Consider the following 18,523-nt stretch of genomic DNA (forward strand, 5'->3'; position numbering starts at 1 on the left):
GATCTCGGCAGATGTCGTTCCCTGCATAACGCAAAAAGTGGCAAAGCGCATTTGGGTTGAGAGGACGCAAGTAGGTTTTTGTTTTCTGCCTTGATGTCAAGCTGACAAAGTATCTTTAAACACTTTGCTTACTTTCTCGAGAGACTGCTGAACAGCGTAGGATCTACACACACATGAGGAGACTGATGGAACACGTACACATCTTTAGGGTGGTAATTACTTAACAACAGGCTATACACTTATAAGGCTACACAGGACACTAAAACTACTACGACACTATTTATATATGGAGGGTCAGCTGCTGGTCATCGAGCTGACCCTCAGACTCTCCCCAGCTACAACTCCCAGCCTGCTCTGTGGTGCTATGAGTGCCTAGGTGCTCTTCCTCCTCACCACCGGGCGAGGGCGTTACAATACTTACGAGGAAGACATCGCTCTCTCCAAACCCCAACATCGTGTCCCGACCCACCGTGCTGGAAGCCGACGCGTGCTGTTATTCCTTTACAGAGCAGAAATGACAACCTAGGAGCTGAGAGATCATTTCAGCATTTGGCAGCAATACAGCATTTCCAAAACACAAACAACCAACTCGGAATGACTTGCTTTTGACGCTTTTCAAAGCGTTCTTTGTGCACGACGACTGTGCCGCCTAGCAGATACAAATGGGTTGTGGCTTGAAAACACAAGCGATGTTTATTTTTTGACCGGAAAGGTGCAAATGGAGAACAGCTTTTCTCATCACTCTCTGTGGCGCAATCGGTGAGCGTGTTCTGCTATTAACTGAAAGGTTGGTGGTTCAAGCCCACCCAGGGATGACCTTCTTAGTATTGTCAATGTAAACACTGTCTCCACTAAAGCCAAAACCGTAACCCTCTTTATATTTGCAGAAAATGCAAGCCTTTTGCTTGTGTCTAACAACAACACTAGAGACCGGGGAAGTCCAATAGTGATCAACACCGCAACTCCCCAGAAAACCATTTTCACCCATGGAAAAGTATATTTGAATGGCTGGCGGGAGATATCAGTTATACTCCTGTTGCGTCCTCTGCTAAAATCGTTTAGAAATACAACGAGGAATTGTTTGAGAACTTGACAAGCATTGTTACGTTAGCACTGTGAAGGTGGATGTTGATATTTTAATATATTTACCTTAATTTTAACATAAATATAAAGATAAATGCTGGACAATCTATGCTGTACAATCAAACACAGTTATATTTTGAGTCTCATGCTGATCGTTGTATGGATCCAAAAGAAAATTTTAAAGCTGATACATTTTCGATTGGAATTTGCTTCTAGCTGCAATCGGTATCTTTTACTTTATGTATGGTAGTGGAAATATATTTTTTAAATGTTTTCTAAAAAAGATCTCATGAAGTATTGCCAGGACCTGCCTTTAGCACTCAGTAGTGATAACACTGTTGATATAGACAGAGAAGAACTGATGATCTAAGCTAAAATAGCTCTAACACCCCTCCTGTAACAGTGTTCGTATTCATAGCAAGTAATATTCTTTTTCAACCCCGAACGTAGCTTTTGCATTAAGTGTTATGTAACCATTAGCGATTTTGGTAGCTTCTGGAGAGCGCACTTTTTCAAACTGAAGCTTATAAGAACATTATTCAAGACTCACCATGGCCCAGAGTCGTTCATCGGGACAAGGATTAACATCAATTGAAAGTACTCCAAAATAAAAGATTTGACCGAAAAATTACAAGAATAGGCAAGTATTAAAACAGCACCATAACTTCTTGAGTTCCAATCTCTTTCCTGGTTCAGGCCATGTAAAATGACATAATCAGTGGTGTCATGCCGAGGTTGTGAGTTTAAGCCTCACCTGGAGCAGCCAGGTTTTCTGTCTTGACAGGTAAACAGTGTTTTGTGTTATTTGCTAAATGGAGAGAGGATTCTGTGTTAATTGGCTCCTCCTGGGAGAGGTCAAGATGAGAAGTTCACGAGGCTGGTGGTAAATATCCTGTTCAGGAATATCGTGGCTGTAGGGGGTCAGATCTATAAATATAGTAAACACATTAGTGGAGATGGTGTGCCTGCTCTCTGTGTGAGAGCCAGGCAGGAAGAAGAATCTGTGGTCTGGGAAGAAAAGACCCTCTTCAGAAGAGCGGCGCTTCTCACAGGAGAGAATGAAAACAAAATCTTTTTCAGGGACGCTGATTTTTCTCTTTGGGGGAATTAAAAGCTCTTGTAGCAAGTGACCTTGTGGAGCAACGGTAGCGCGTCTGACTCCAGCTCAGAAGATTGTGTGTTCAAATCATGTCGAGGTCAGCTGATGTGTCTGCAGGTTCTGCTGGTGCTGAACCTTGTGATCACACCACATAGGTCATCTGAATGAAATAACAGAGGAATATAGAACATGCAGTCAGGAGCGTATGCAACGAATCACTTTGAACACGACAAGAGAAAAGGCACACTGCACATCCGCAGAACATGACGTCCGACTTTAGAGACAGTAACATCAGAGATTGGAAGTTCTTGGTCCAGGTTGGAGGGTTGCACCCATTCTGAGTCTTGTTAGCTGGAATGGATGGGTTTGGGGGTGTTGATACCAGAGCGGTCCAGGAGGGGGGTGCAGGTGTCTCAGGGGCATTCTTGTTTTTCTATGAGTTCAGGTTGATTCTGTTGGTTCTGTCACGAATCTCCCTCATGCAAGCAAGCGCTCCCGCATTCCCTCGAGCTCTCCCCGCACCAAACGTGCAAATCAGTCCTCTACTTAAACCCTCATCTGTCCCCCGGTCATTGCTCACGATTGAGATTCTCTCCCGGAGCTTACCTACTAACTACGCCTTTGCCTTACTACGACTTCTCCCCTGGACCTCGACCCCGCTTTTCTGACTACCGTTTTAGCCACTCGATTTTGTACCTTCGCCTATTTTACGGTTTCTCGGATCCTGACCCCAGACTGTCTCTTCGTTTACGCCTCTGCCTTCTGAATCCACACCGACGCAACTTCTACGGCTTCCCAGACTCTGACCCCTGCCAGTCCCTCGACTATGCCTTCGCCTGTCGATTCTGTGCCTACACCTGTACTACGCCTTCCCGGACTCGGACCCCTGCTTGTTTACTCTGACTACGCCTGCGTCTCGCGCCAAACCCTGCCAAGGGCACCACATTGGATCCCTATCCTCAGCATTCAGCCCCTGCGTGACAGGTTCTGAGTGTCTTGGTTACATCTGTTTGTGTGTATAGATGAAAAAGCTATTGAAGAGCACCCCCACACCCCCTACACATCTCGGTGGAAGTTGCCATGTTCAAAAAATCCTAAAAAGAGAATTAAAGTTTCACACAACAAAGCATGACTGTGAAAGGTCAGGTGACCTGCCTAGTGAGCACAACACTTGATCACAGTAAAAAAATAATTAAAAAATAAAGAAATGGTCCACAACTCAAAGCAAGGTTGTATAAGTTTAGGGAAGCTGTCTGGTGTGTAAAACACCTGGTTGCAGCACTGTGGCTGTTGTGCTTGAAGAGCTATTGACTCATGAATAGCACCCGCCCATCCCCATGTACCGGCTGTCTAATGGTGCCATATTGAAAAAATCATAAAAAATAAAGAAAGGGGCCACAGCCACAGCAAGGTTGTATAAGGTTAGGGGAGCTGTCTGGTGTGTAAAACACCTGGTTGCAGCACTGTGGCTGTTGTGCTTGAAGAGCTATTGACTCGTGAATAGCAGCCCCCTATCCCCATGTACCGGCTGTCTAATGGTGCCATATTGAAAAAATCATAAAAAATAAAGAAAGGTGCCACAGCCACAGCAAGGTTGTACAAGGTTAGGGGGGCTATCTGGTGTGTAAAACACTTGGTTTCAACAGTGTGGCTGTTGTACTTGAAATGCTATTGAGCGACGAAGAAGACCCATCTATCCCAGTGTATCACCTGTTGTGTTATCTTCAAAAAATCATAAAAAAATAAAGAAAGTGGCACAGCCACAGCAAGGTTGTATAAGGTTAGGGGGCCTGTTTGGTGTGTAAAACACTTGGTTTCAGCAGTGTGGCTGTTGTATTTGAAATGCTATTGAGCCATGAAGACGACCTGTCCCAGTGTATTACCTGTAGTGTTTTCAAAAAAGCATAAAAAATAAAGGTTCCACAACCCAAAACAAAGCTGGGAAAAGTCAGAGGACCTGCTTAGTGTGCAAAACACTTACTTGCAGCATTGTGGGTGCTGTGGTTTAAATCCTATTGGTTTGTGAACAGAATACCCCTATCCCAGTGCATTGTGCCACATTAAATAAAAGCCCGAGAAAAAGAGATTCAGAACACAAAAGCTCTGTCAGTGTTCTGTGTATAAAGTCGGTTTGAACATCATGGGAGCTGTTTTTAATAAGTAAAGAATATTTTAATCTTCCTGCTGTCAGTAGTATTGTCAATATAGTTGACCCTTACCTGAATGAAAACAGGACGTAAAGGAAGGGTTTCAGAAATCAAACAAAGCTTTATTCCTGTGCTTACAGTCTGGGTAATTGGAGACTGCGCTGTTCTGCTTCCTATGGTCATATATGGGTTTTTCGCACGAAGCCATATTGAACAGTATTTCTCACGTTGTGAACGTGCACACAGCGGTCCCCCGGGTTCCAGTTAGTATGTAATTATGTAGAGGCTGTGGAAATTTCCACAAGTCTTGGTCTTTAAAATGCATTTGGTTTGACGTCGTTCTGTGTTTCCATTGCGAAGATATGGACAAAATAATATTCGTGCTTGGTCAAAAAAATGTCATAAAACTTATAAGTAAAGGCTGAGAAAGCATTCACAATGTATTTTATACACAAAGCAAGTATTCTCGCAACTCTAAGAGGTTTCGTGTATACGGTACAGGCGTGCCAAAATCGTTTTCAAACTTCAAGCTAACTTTACCCTCGGAGACGAGGAAGACTGGGGTGGGTGGGTGGAAATGTGAGGTCACGCAGGGGCGCGGGGCTGTGTGTTGTAACACGCGGTAAGAGCAGTAAGGGAGCGGATCAGGAGGGGGGTGGGCGCGTCATTTCCAAGACGCAAATCGGCTTTTCCGTCGCCGCTGCCAGAGCCCCTGGCCGCCGAGCGTGCCGAGCGCCGGTTGTCGATAGATCACCGCAGGGACTTTTCGTGTTTGAACGTCGGGCTTCAAGTGTCGACACTTTTCAGAAGAGATTTTCCGCAGTGGTCAGCTCACACCGGTGCGGGAAGATAATGCGCTAACGCATCGACACGCTTTCATTGGCGCCCCGCCTGGGAGAGCGGGGTCGAGTCGCAGACGGAGACGGTGTGGCGTGTCACCAGGGGGTGTTACGGCTGCCATCCGGAGGCCCCGTTTTCACTTCCCCGAGTGGTCGAGTACTAGGCGGCGATCCTTCTGTGTGGAGTCTGTAGTCGAGTCGAACCTGAAGTAGGCTCCATGGTCGAAACGTTGTGTTTTCTTTCTTCTCTTTTCAGCAGGGAATTTAAACCTGTTACGTGTTAACTGATAGATACTTTATTGATCACGTGAGGGAAATTGCACTGCGACAGCAGCACTGTCAACGCAGCGACAGTGTAACAAAATGATACAATAATACAACAATCCAATCCAATCAGTCTAGTCAGTGAGAAGTGCACAAAGAAGAGTAGCTCACAGTCCAGAATATACAAAGAACAAACCAGAACAGTACACAAAAAGTTGTGTTGCACATTATAAATATATTGCACAAGTCCCTGGCATCTATTGCACAAAAAAAACAGTTGTAAACAGGGAAAAAACAGATGTAAGCAGAGAGTTTACTGTTTAGTGCAAAAACTGTATCCCCTCAAAACCGGGCAGCTTTCTGGGTGCAGACGTGAGCAAGGTGACGTCTGTGCGCTCTGTTCGGCTGGACAAGAGCACCTGCGCTGTGTGTGTATATAAACATACAAAGTTCAAGGAGGGAGCTGCGTCCGAGGAAGAAGTAGAGGTTGATTCCTGTGCTGAAAAGAGAAGAGAGACATAGCTTTTCGGCCGTGGAGCCAAAAACAGAAACATTTACAACGCTGTTTTGCAAACCTTTACCTTCAAGCAGGTAAATGTGTTCGATATAAGGAGCTTGATATCACATTATAACTCGCAAGCTAATGTGGGAAAGAAATAGGATTTGTTTATATAGTTTATATTTATATGTTATATTTGTTTCCCCCGTGTGGATACATGTCGCGTTCACACAACGAAATAGTGCGCCGCTACTTCGTCCTTTCATATGTATGAGGTGGAAATGCAATATTATTTCAACCCCATTAAAAAATAACATTAAGCAAGCGAAAAACAACATTGTCCTGATTTGTAATAATAATAATGTATTGTGTTGTGTGTTATTGTTGTTTTTTTTGTGTGTGCGTTTATACTTTTTGACATACTTTTTCTGTTTTGTTTTGTATTGAAATAACAACAAGAATAGTCAATCATCCTTACACGTCTGTAGCGCTTTTCTGGACTCTCCACTCAGAGCTCTTTACAGGTCCTGGGGATCCCACTATTACCACAAGTGTGCAGCCCCACCTGGATGATGCTGCAGTCCTCTCCCCACAAACCAGCTCTCAGTGGGGAGGAGAGCAGAGGGATGAAGCCAGTTCAGAGAGGGGGGTTATTAGGAGGCCATGATGGGTAAAGACCAGGAGGGATTTGGCCAGGACACCGGTGTTAACACTGGATTTAGTCGAATGCTTCATTATGTTCATATTAGGTGATATCCTGTAAAAGTTTTAAAAAGTTTTTTTTAAACCTCCTTTTGCGGCTCTTTTTTAATTTTTTTTTTAATTTAAACACCAGAAATACAAAAAAAGGAGACAGAAGATTAAAACCGATCCAGAAATAGACAGACTTCACAGCCAGAGGACTTCCCCATTATAAAAGCTGAAAATGAGGCTTACATCATAGGCCCTACCTTTTGATCCTTTACATTTCTAACAGGATCAATTTAAAAAAAAAAAGGAATCCTACCTAAAAAGCATGATTAGAGAGAGCAGTGCTGGGACCCTTGACTCTTGTGGAGGAAGTTATTTCGCCAAAATCGTGACCTCAGCTCTTCCTCCCATCTCCTGGTTCTAGGTGATGGGAGGCCCGTGGCGCCCACACGGGTCCCCTGCACGGGCGGGGCCGCCGCCGCCGCCCTGCCCTGCGACCTGGAGCCACGCTACGAGACGCTGTGGTTTGTCCAGCAGCACGACGCGCTGGCCCTGGTTGTGTCAGCCAGCAGAAAGCCCGGCCGCCAGGGCTTCCACTACGTCGAGAGGCGGGACCCGTACTACACTACGCGCTGGCGTGCCGCCCCGCCACCCCGCTTCGCCCGGGTCTGCAGTTCCTTGCCTGCTGATCCTCCTGACGGCTCCTCCTCTGTCCACCCTCCTCTCCTCGGTCTGCGTCTTCTGCGTCTTCCTCAGAGGGGTGGGCAACGTTTTTTTCATTTTGTGTCCTCCCTGTTAAGGTGACGCCCTGCGGATTATCAGCCAATGGGGGGCTTCAGTAGGCCAGGATCTTGCCCAGCTGTGCCCTGAAAGAAGCCAGGGTATCGACTTTAACAACATGGGTGGGCGGCTTGTTCCCCACCCCCGCCCCCCTCTGTGTACAGTAGAGCCTCCTGTCCTGACTGGAGGAGCTCACCCAGCTGTGTCTGGAGAGAAGCCAGGGTATCAGCTTCAAACACATGGCTGGGCAGCTTGTTCCCCACCCCCACCACTCTTTGTGTACAGAAGTGCCACCTGTCCTGAATGGAGGAGCTCATCCAGCTGTGCCTGGAGAGTAGCCAGGGTATCAGCTTTAACCACATGGCTGGACAGCTTGTTCCCCACCCCCACCAACCTTTGTGTAAAGACGTGCTGAATGGCACACTGCTTGTGGTTTGGCTTGGTCCCACTTCTGTGTATAGACTTAAAGAGACGTAAACCCGAAGTGAAAGGGAAGTCATTTTATTTCTGTTTGTGTGTTTTCAGCAAAATGCGGATGACAGACCTAAAAGGCATGAGGGAGAATCCCAGCTTCGGCAGTCGATATTTTTTTTCTCCTGAGACGACCCGAACTACCCCCCAACGCCCCCGAACACCAGACAGAACTCGGTAGACCGGACCCTCTACGATATAATCTGCCCTTGCACAAACCCGCAGAGCTGCGGGTCAGCATGATATCCCCCCATGCCTGCTGGCTGACTGACACACACACACACACACACACACACACACACACACACACACACACACACACAGGAAATGCCTCTTCTTTACCAGCAAGCTGACTGGAAGTCGAGAGCATGTCAGAGTGAGGGCTGGCGGCGAACCTGCTTGCTTTCTTTTTTAATGCAAAACCAAAAAGAAGGATCTGAACACGAGCCGTTTAATGCGCTGGGCTCTGGGGCTGGGTGAAAAAGGGGGGGGATTATTTTTAACACAATAACGTGCTACTACTATGATTCCTGCATTTTCTATAGATTCTACGCGCTCCTTCCGTGTGAAATGAAACACCCAATGTCGCGACAGGCTCGGCTGCAGGAGAGACGGGCTTCAGTTCTGTTTAAAACAAAAAAATACCTGCCTGTAGGAGACTTTGCTCTGCAGAAGAGCTTTGTCGTGGTCTAAGCAGTCAGGATGTTACTCTGTGGTTTTTAAGGCGCTGTTCCCGGGGGTCTGCAGTAATTGTTCTCGCTTATTGTGGGCTCCTTCCTGTTCCTTACTTTTTGACGTTGGGAAAAAAAATTAAATTCCCCCCCAGAGAATCTTTACTTCTTGTTACTTTTGAGCCGCTGGCAAGATGTCATATGAAAAAAAGGAGCACGTGTTTATCTGTGTTCATCTGTGGCTGAAAACGGGTAGTTTGGACGTGTACCAAAACAAAACCACCAATGCTTTAACGCTTCTCACGCGGAAATGCAAAAGGACTGAACCTCCAATTAAAACGTGAAAAATAAACATGACCGATGTATGTAAACAAAATGGGCTTTCTTGTGCGCAGAAAACAAACAACAAATCACTCCTGTCTGTCTTGTGGGGTCGTGAGTGGTTAATTGGTTCCAGGGGCTCACCCAGCTGTGTCTGGAGAGAAGCCTGGGTATGGGCTTCAACCACAGGGCTGGGCAGCTTGTTCCCCACCCCCACCCCTCTCTGTGTACGGAAGCGCCTCCTGTCCTGACTAGAGGAGCTCATCTCAACCCAGGGTTTGGGCTTCAAACAAAGGGCTGGGCAGCTTGTTCCCCACTGTGTAAAGATGTGCCTCCTGTCCTGACTGGAAGGTCCCATCCATCTGTGTCTGGAGAGAAGCCAGGGTATCTGCTTCAACCACAGGGCTGGGCAGCTTGTTCCCCACCTCCACCCCCCTTTTTGCAAAGTAGCACCGCCTGCTCTCTGTCTGAAATGCCCTTCCTCTGTGCCCTCTGGTCCACGATTCAGTATTCACTCTGAAGAAGCCAGCTGGACTGACTTGGCCAGTGACCTTTAAGGATTTTGAAAATTTGTATCACATTCCCCCCATTCTCCTCTGTTTGAGAATAAAGAGATCTAGTGACTTATCCCTTCTTTTCAGCACAGAAATGTATCCAATGTGATCCCAGAGCAGCGATGTCTTTTCGAGTAAAATCGCATGCAGCATTCTCACCAAGGTGTGAACTATGGCGGCGTGCGGGTGGAACATTGCGTGGTTTTGTGTTTTGCAGCAGGTACCCTTGTGTACGAACGCGCCTTTCTGCACTGTACTGGGGCATCTGTGAACAGGATGTTGCCGTCATAGAAAGACCGAGGTTGCTGCAGTCTTCGCCACCTGCCGTAGAGAAATACGTGGGGGGGGGGGATAAGACGAATATTAAGATCTGGTCATGTACATGAAACAGGTTTGTGCGTGTGCGTGTGTGTAGGTACACTCTCCCCTGGTGGAGATTCGCTAGTCGTATTCCAGAAACAGCAGTGAAATGGGAATCAGGGGGCAGGAGTGGACACACAGATGGTGTGCGTTTTGGAAAGGAGAACGATTGGCGCTACTTTACACAAAGGGTGGCAGGGGTCGGGAACAAGCTGCCCAGCTGGGGTGTTGAAGAGGATCGCCTGGCGCCTCGCAAGACACAGCTGGATGAGATCCTCCAGTCGGGACGGGACTGGGAAGGCGCTTCACAAAGGGTGGCTGGGGTGGGGAAAGGGCAACTTAAACATCCTGTGTTGTCCAGCCCCACCTGTGTGTGTGTGTGTGTGTGTGTGTGTGTGTGTGTGTGTGTGTGTGTGTGTGTGTGTGTGTGTGTGTCTCCCTGACTGTGACAGAAGCTTCGTAGGGCACCGATGTCCTCTGCTGTCCCCCTGGACTACTGAGGGGCTAAGTTTGTGTGAGGCTACATGGGTCAGTTTAATCACCTCTCTCCTCCATTTCTCCTGCCTGATCTGTCTCTCTCTCTTTCTCTCTCTACCTTAGATTCATCAGCCGGAGGTGTTATATATATAGCGCTTTTCTGGACACTCCACTCAAAGTGCTTTACAGGTCATGGGGATCCCACTACCGCCACCAGTGTGCAGGTCTTTACAGGTCATGGGGATCCCACTACCCCCACCAGTGTGCAGCTCTTTACAGTTCATGGGGATCCCACTACTGCCACCAGTGTGCAGCCCCACCTGGATGATGATGCTCCAGTCCACTCCCCACACACCAGCTCTCAGTGGGGAGGAGAGTAGAGTGATGAAGCCAGTTCAGAGATGGGGGTTATTAGGAGGTCATGATGGGTAAGGCAGCAGCCATATCACCCTGCAACTCACAACTGGCAACCCACTGAAGCTAAGAAGGTGTGAGCCTGGTCAGTACCTAGATGGGAGACCTCCTGGGAAAAACTAAGGTTGCTGTTGGAAGAGGTGTTAGTGGGGCCAGCAGGGGGTACTCACCCTGTGGTCCATGTGGGTCCTAATGCCCCAGTATAGTGACGGGGACACTATACTGTAAACAGGCGCCATCCTTCAGATGAGACGTAAAACCGAGGTCCTGACTCTCTGTGGTCATTAAAAATCCCAGGGCGCTTCTCGAAAAGAGTAGGGGTGTAACCCCGGTGTCCTGGCCAAAATTTCCAATTGGCCCTTACTAATCATGGCCTCCTACTAAAACCCCTCTATGAATTGGCTACATTAATCTGTAATCTGATGGTATTAGAATCCAGCCTTGCGGGATAACTCGAACAACGCACACACACGGGTACTAATACACGAGGATACATTTATTAATACATAAAATGTGCATATAAACATAACAGATCTTATCGTGAGGATTAGCAGAATACAAAAGGTATATATTTAATCATGAAGAGTTACAGATACCAAGAGGACATACATTCAGTATATCATTCATTTAGACCGTTTCGTAAATGAACTTGGATAACAACTTCTACACTAGATACTCAAAACAAGTACATCACTCATAGGAATTAAATTGATATCAACTGGTTGGGATAACAATTGAATTGTTGAATACTCATCCAATCTGTGGGAATTCAGATCTCCCGTGGACACAAAGAAGCAGTGGCAGGCTGTTCCTGTGTCCAATCGGCACTCTCTGGCTCTGAGAGATTCCTGCAATGCTCTAGCAGTGGGCTCTCTGAAGACCAGCTAGTTAGTGTTGGCTGAAACTAGCAAAGTTTGTGCACAGGAGGAAAAGTGACTGCGGGTCCCAGCAGGTCAGGATGAAGACCGGTTTGTTCCTGATGAAGCGCTAGTCCTGAATTCTTATTCAGCTGTCCACAGTTCCGACCTGTTCATGAGGCTTGCTGCTGATGCTAACTTCGGGTGGATCCTTTGGTTACGTGCTGGCAACTTTCGCCCTCGACTCTTAGAACAAAGGAAAGTCCTGCCACTCGGACACAGTGGCCGTTACGTGGAGGTCCGGACCAAGTCGGAGGATGTTCAGGAGGTGCTCCAAGGCTGAAAGTCCAGCAGGCGCGCTGTGAGAATGTCCTGCTCTTGGGAACTGTGCTCGAGAGGTGTCCAGCCGGCCCAGGGGCTCTTTGTTGCCTGTTTAGACCTGGAGGAACTGCAGGTCGCTCATTGGTTGAAAGTTTTATGGGGATCAGAGATCCACGTGGGGTTAACCTGCCCTACCAGTTCCTGATTGGCTGATGATGAGTAATAATGCACTCTGACCTTAGGGTCATAAACCAACTTTGAATGACATTTTCCCTTGGAATCTCAGACTTTTAGTCACTAGAAATGACATTTGCTAAGGTGGTTGATGTGTACCAGCTTTTGGGAGCTGTTCCTTAGCAGGACACTCTATCGGCTAGAAAAACACCTTAATTGTGAACCAAATTGAATGGACTCTGTATCAAGCACCACTGAGGTGAAGGAGAGAGGGACTGGCAAGGGAGCAGCAAACTTAATTCTTGTATTTTAATAAACCTTGTTGCTACAACGGTCTCTCTCCTGCGTGAGTGCGCTGGTGGGTTTTTAAGTCACTTGACTGACTAAAACTCTTCTCACACTGACTGCAGCTGAATGGTCTCTCTCCTGTGTGAATGCGCTGATGTCGTTTTAAGAGGTGCGAGTGACTAAAACTCTTTCCACACTGACTACAGCTGAAAAGTCTCTCTCCTGTGTGAATGCGCTGGTGTGAATATAAGTGGTTTTTCTGACTAAAACTCTTCCCACACTGACTGCAGCTGAACGGTCTCTCTCCTGTGTGAATGCGCTGGTGGACTATTAAACTACTTGACTGACTATAACTCTTCCCACATTGACTGCAGCTGAATGGTCTCTTTCCTGTGTGAATGTGCTGATGTCGTTTTAAAAGTTGTAAATGACTAAAACTCTTCCCACACTGACTGCAGCTGAATGGTCTCTCCCCTGTGTGAATGCGCTGGTGTGATTGTAAGTGGCTTATTTGACTAAAACTCTTCCCACACTGACTGCAGCTGAATGGTCTCTCTCCTGTGTGAATGCGCTGGTGGGCTATTAAGCCTCTTGACCAACTAAAACTCTTCCCACACTGACTGCAGCTGAATGGTCTCTCTCCTGTGTGAATGCGCTGGTGGGTTTTTAAGTTACTTGACCGACTAAAACTCTTCCCACACTGACTGCAGCTGAATGGTCTCTCTCCTGTGTGAATGTGCTGGTGCCTTTTTAAGTCATATGACTGACTAAAACTCTTCCCACACTGACTGCAGCTGAAAGGTCTCTCTCCTGTGTCAATGCACTGGTGTGACTGTAAGTGTCTTTTCCGACTAAAACTCTTCCCACACTGACTGCAGCTGAATGGTCTCTCTCCTGTGTGAATGCGCTGATGCCTTTTTAAGTCATGTGACTGACTAAAACTCCTCCCACACTGACTACAGCTGAAAGGTTTCTCTCCTGTGTGAAGGTGCTGATAGGGTTTTGAAATGCTAGACTGACAGAAACACTGCTCCTCCATGTGCCATAATGGCAGTTTGTCCACTCCATCTGAGCAAGGCCTTGAGTGATTCTTCCTCATCCCCTGATCGTCCTGTGGTCTCTTATTCTGCAAATGCTCCATGGAATGGTCTTGCTCTGTGTGATGAAAGTGAGATTTGTTTTCTTCATTATGTCCCTCACTTTTCTGCTCAGCAGTGTGAATCATCTGGGGCTCCTTCTCCAGCTCTCTGAGACTAAAACCGCCCAGTTCATTCAGTTGTTCCTCTCTTTGCCCAAGAACAAACACACTCTCCAGTTCATTAAAACTTTCAACAATTTTCTCAGTAACCAGATTATTAAACCTGTGTGTAAAGTCATCAGATGCTAAGGGATTACATGATTGTTTGAGACTGTGCAATGACAGTCTCTCCACTTGAACAGAACAAGGCCTAATTATCAAGCCCTGTAGGAGCTGCTGTTGCTCCTCCCTGTACTGACTCTCCTCTCGGTGCTGTATCTCAACAATGTTCTCTTCACCAGGTACATCAGTCTGCTGCTCTGTACAGTCAATCAACTGGGGCTCCATGTCCTGCTCTGTAAGATTAGAGACATCCAGTTCTTCACTGTGCTCTTGTACAGAGACACAGCCCAGTTCATTACAACCTTGTGTAATATTGTTCGAGTCCAGATTATTCATCTTCTTTGTAAAATCATCACATACTAAGAGCCCAGGTGTCTCACTCTCAGACTCCATTTTCATCATGGGCACTGAGTCCAGAACCTCAACAATCTGTCTGCTCTCTGTGTGCTGCTCACTGAGAGTCTTTTTCCCTTCTGGAGCAGTGAGCTCTGTCTCCTGCATCAGACTGGAGCCCCACTCCTCCTCACTGTGCTTCTGTTCAAGAGGAGCCCTTTCCCAAGCCTCAGAGAGAGCACTGGCCTCTGAACCTGTAAACAGAACAAGACAAAATCTTTATAATAATAATAAAAACCTTTATTTTATATAGCACTTTTAAAGGTGGCTTCTCAAAGCATTTTACAGAATGCCAACAACAAAAAATACACAAAATAAGCATGATGAGAACACACAGTTAGAGGAGACAGTAGATGGTGGTACTAAATACAGTAGGAGCAGAGGGGTAAAGAATAGTTCAATGAAGGGTCTTCTAAAGAAGAAGGTTTTGAGTCTGGATTTGAAGGAGTTTAGAGAAGGTGACTCTCTGATATCCTTAGGGAGAGAGTTCCAGAGCTTGGGGGCATAACAGGAGAAGGCCATGTCACCCATTGATTGTAGTCGGACTTGGGGACAGATAGGAGAACACAATTAGAAGAGCGAAGGTTGTGAGGTGGGGAGTAGGGTGATAACCCAGACAGGTACTGAGGTACCAAGCCATGGAGAGCCTTATAGGTGAGCAGGAGGATTGTTAAGTCGACATGCAACTTGACAGGAAGCCAGTGCAAGGACTCCAGGATAGGAGTAATGTGAACACTTGCACTAGACCTTGTCAGGATTCTGGCTGCCGAATTTTGGACATACTGAAGTTTGTTCAATGTGGATTTAGAGTCCCCAGAGAGTAGAGCGTTACAGTAGTCGATTCAAGATTAGACAACTCTTTTCAGCCACAGTTTGTGATAACATAGGGCGTAGTGGAGCAATATTTTTGAAGTGAATGAAAGATGTTTTGACAACATGCTGCACATATGGGTCAAACGTCAAATATCATCCCCAAGTTTTTCAATATAGACTGAAGCTCAAGTATAAGAAAATCTACAGATAGAGTTACAGCATTGGTTTTACAAAGTTGATGGGTGGTGCCAATAAGCATGACTTCAGTCTTGTCACAGTTAACATGAAGGACATATTGAGTCATCCAAGATTTTATATGGGAGATGCAACTAAATATAATAGAGACAGACACATCAGCGTCAGGTTTGGTATGGATGTATATTTGAGTATCATCAGCATAGTAGTGATAGCTGAGGCCATGTGATCTAAAAAGCTTTAAACTACACAAACGCGTACTAGTACACTGACGATCAATTTGGGTTGTTTAAACAGCGGAATAAGTGGGTATAAGGGGGTGTTCTGATTTAGCTTTGTCAGAAACCTAACTACCATGTAAAAAGTAAGTCTACTGTAATAATATCACAATCACATTACATTTACATTAACAGTGCACTGAGAGAGAGAGGGGGGTTAATACAGACACATTGACTGGACACTACAGTACATTAACACTGCACTGAGAGAGAGGGATGAATACAGACTGACTGGACACCACAGAACATTAACACTGCAATCAGAGAAAGGGGTTAATACAGACACACTGACTAACTGGACACTACAGAGCATTAACACTATACTGAGAGAGAGGGGTTAATACAGACACTGACTGGACACTACAGCACACTAACAATGCACTGAGAGAGAGAGGTGGGTTAACAGACAAATTGACTGCACACTACAGTACATTAACACTACACTGAGACAGAGGGGTAAATACAGACACTGATTGGACATAACAGTACATTAACACTGCACTGAGAGATAAGTGTTAATAGATAAATACTGACTGGACACTGCAGGATATTAGCACTGCACTGAAAGGGGTTAATACAGACATGCTGACTGGACACTACTGTACATTAACACTACACTGTGATAGAGGCATTTATACAGACCATACACTAACAGTACAATTAACATTGTACTGAGAGAGAGGTTAATACAGACACTTTCTGGACACTACAATGCATTAACACTGCACTGAGAGAGACAGGTGTTAATACAGACACACTGACTGGACACTCCAGTATATTAACAATGCACTGAGAGAGAGAGGGGTTAATACAGACACATTGACTGGACACTCCAGTATATTAATACTGCACTGAGAGAGACAGGGGTTAATACAGACACACTTACTGGACACTCCAGTATATTAACACTGCACTGAGAGAGACAGGGATTAATACATACACACTGACTGAACACTACAGTACATTAACACTGCACTGAGAGGGGTTAACACAGACACACTGATTGGACACTACAGCACATTAACACTGCACTGAGAGAGAGGGGTGAATACAGACAGACTGACTGGACACTACAGTCTATTAACACTACACTGAGTGAGACGTTAATACAGACTCTTTCTGGACACTATAGTACATTAACACGGTATTGAGAAAGAGAGGGATTAATACATACACTGACTGAACACTACAGTACATTAACACTGCTGAGAGAGGGGTTCATACAGACACTGACTGGACACTACAGGACATAAAAACTGCACTGAGAGAGAGGGGTGAATACAGAAACATTGACTGGACACTACAGCACATCAACACTGCACTAAGAGAGAGGGGTGAACACAGACAGACTGACTGGACACTACCGTGCATTAACACTATACTGAAAGAGAGGGGTTAATACAGACACTGACTGTACACTACAGCACATAAACAATGCATTGAGAGAGAGAGGTGGGTTGACAAACAAACTGCTTGCACATTACAGTACATTAACACTACACTAAGACAGAGGGGTAAATACAGACAGTGATTGGGCATAACAGTACATTAAAACTGCACTGAGAGAGAGGTGTTAATAGAGACATGCTGACTGAACACTACAGTACATTAACACTGTACTGAGAGAGGGGTTAATACAGACACACTGACTGGACACTCCGGTATATTAACACTGCACTGAGAGAGAGAGGGGTTGATTCACACACACTTACTGCACAGTACAGTACATAAACAATGCACTTAGAGAGAGAGGTTAATACAGACACACTGGATTAATATTCCAGACGAGTTAATACAGACACAGACCGTGGAGGACGGTAATACAATTGAAATAATTTTTATATACACAATCATTAGTATACATATAAAATCTAGACCAATACAACGTTTACAATACAATATTTATAAATGTTGTTTCATAATGATGTTGGATTACAAATTGATTCAGTGGAACAATTGTTAAATGTGAACGAGGTGTTTTCAGCACCGTAACCGGACAAAACAGTTCAGTTTCCAGTAAAGTATCCCGTTGCTACATCACACAAGTCTTTCCCACTTCACTCTGCATCTCTCCACTATATTCTCACCAGTGAGGAAAGTTTTTTGATGACAGTTTGATAGTTTGTTAGATAACGAGAATGTTTACTCTTGCGAGATGTTTTCTTTAAAATAAAGTTTGTTATTTAAAAAATCTCACCAGTGAGGAAGTTATAGACACTGGTTTTAAACACACATACTGACTTCATACAAGTCACCACACTGACCTGAGAGCTGCAGTTCTGTGTCCATTTCTTCTTTTATTTCTGCAGAGACTTCACAGGGAAGCGTGTGTCCAACACTGTCTGTCCGTTCCTGATCTCCTCCTGCTCCCGACTCCTTCTCCCTCAGCTGCAATCTCCACTTCAGGCTCTCGTTTTCCTTCTTCAGTTGCGCCATTTCACTCCCGACACTGTCCTCCACACACTGTGTGATTTTAAACACGGCCCGTCTCACCAGGATCTGGGAGACGCTGCGGAGTTTGTCTTGAAACTCGTCCTCCGAATCACACATCCTGTTTCCAAAAACTTCTGACACTTCATACACGATCGATTTGAGTAAAACGTGCATGAAAGAGTCAAGCTGGGTTTGCAGATTTAACAAGCACTCCGCCATCCTTCTTCAGAGTCGGTCAGAAACAAAGGCTGACTTCCGGAGTTTAAACAGAACAACTTATTTTTTATTCTTCACAGATCCTGTTGTCAGGGCTGTGCTCTGTTCAAGCATAAACACAGTCGACAAGACGTTACGTATTCAGAACCTGAAGTTATTTTAAAGAAAAACAACAACTTTCTTTAAAGAAAATTATTCAGTCATCCACACGTGGGTGAAATACATGCAGAGTCGCGCAGTATAATGACGTCATTCGTTAGCGCGGCCACAGCTTCAAAACAATAGAGAAGCGGAGCTGAGAAAGAGGAGTTTCTTCAGCCGGATATAAACTTCTCTGCACCTCCTAGCGCGACCTAGTCAAGAGGAGTGAATCACCTGCGACCTTAGCCGTTTTTTCAAGTGGATTTTGATCTCCCTATGCAGGTTTTTGGTTAGAGAAAAACAATGCTGTCGTTTCTTGCCAACTGGCAGTATTTCTTCTGCACTGATAAGCAAGATTTCTATTTCATATTTCATAAATTGTTTG

General features: G+C 45.6%; 1 protein-coding gene and 1 non-coding gene across 2 annotated transcripts; one reads left to right on the forward strand and one right to left on the reverse strand.

Moving 5' to 3' along the window:
• Nucleotides 1–741: 741 nt before the first annotated feature.
• On the forward strand, nt 742–816 carry trnan-auu (transfer RNA asparagine (anticodon AUU)). Its single transcript has one exon. It is a non-coding gene; the product is annotated as a tRNA-Asn (tRNA).
• Nucleotides 817–11,144: 10,328 nt separating this feature from the next.
• LOC148637638 (uncharacterized) lies at nt 11,145–18,224 on the reverse strand. Its single transcript, XM_088623421.1, has 2 exons — nt 17,613–18,224; nt 11,145–14,256 (listed from the first exon to the last, which is right to left on the reverse strand). The coding sequence occupies exons 1-2, from the start codon at nt 17,998–18,000 to the stop codon at nt 12,347–12,349; spliced, it is 2,298 nt and encodes a 765-aa protein (XP_088479547.1). The 5' UTR covers nt 18,001–18,224; the 3' UTR covers nt 11,145–12,346.
• Between the last annotated feature and the right edge of the window lie 299 nt (nt 18,225–18,523).

This window comes from Lepisosteus platostomus, unplaced genomic scaffold (genome assembly GCF_059453375.1).
Source record: "Lepisosteus platostomus isolate fLepPlt1 unplaced genomic scaffold, fLepPlt1.hap1 Scaffold_112_H1, whole genome shotgun sequence".
NCBI classification, from domain to species: domain Eukaryota; kingdom Metazoa; phylum Chordata; class Actinopteri; order Semionotiformes; family Lepisosteidae; genus Lepisosteus; species Lepisosteus platostomus.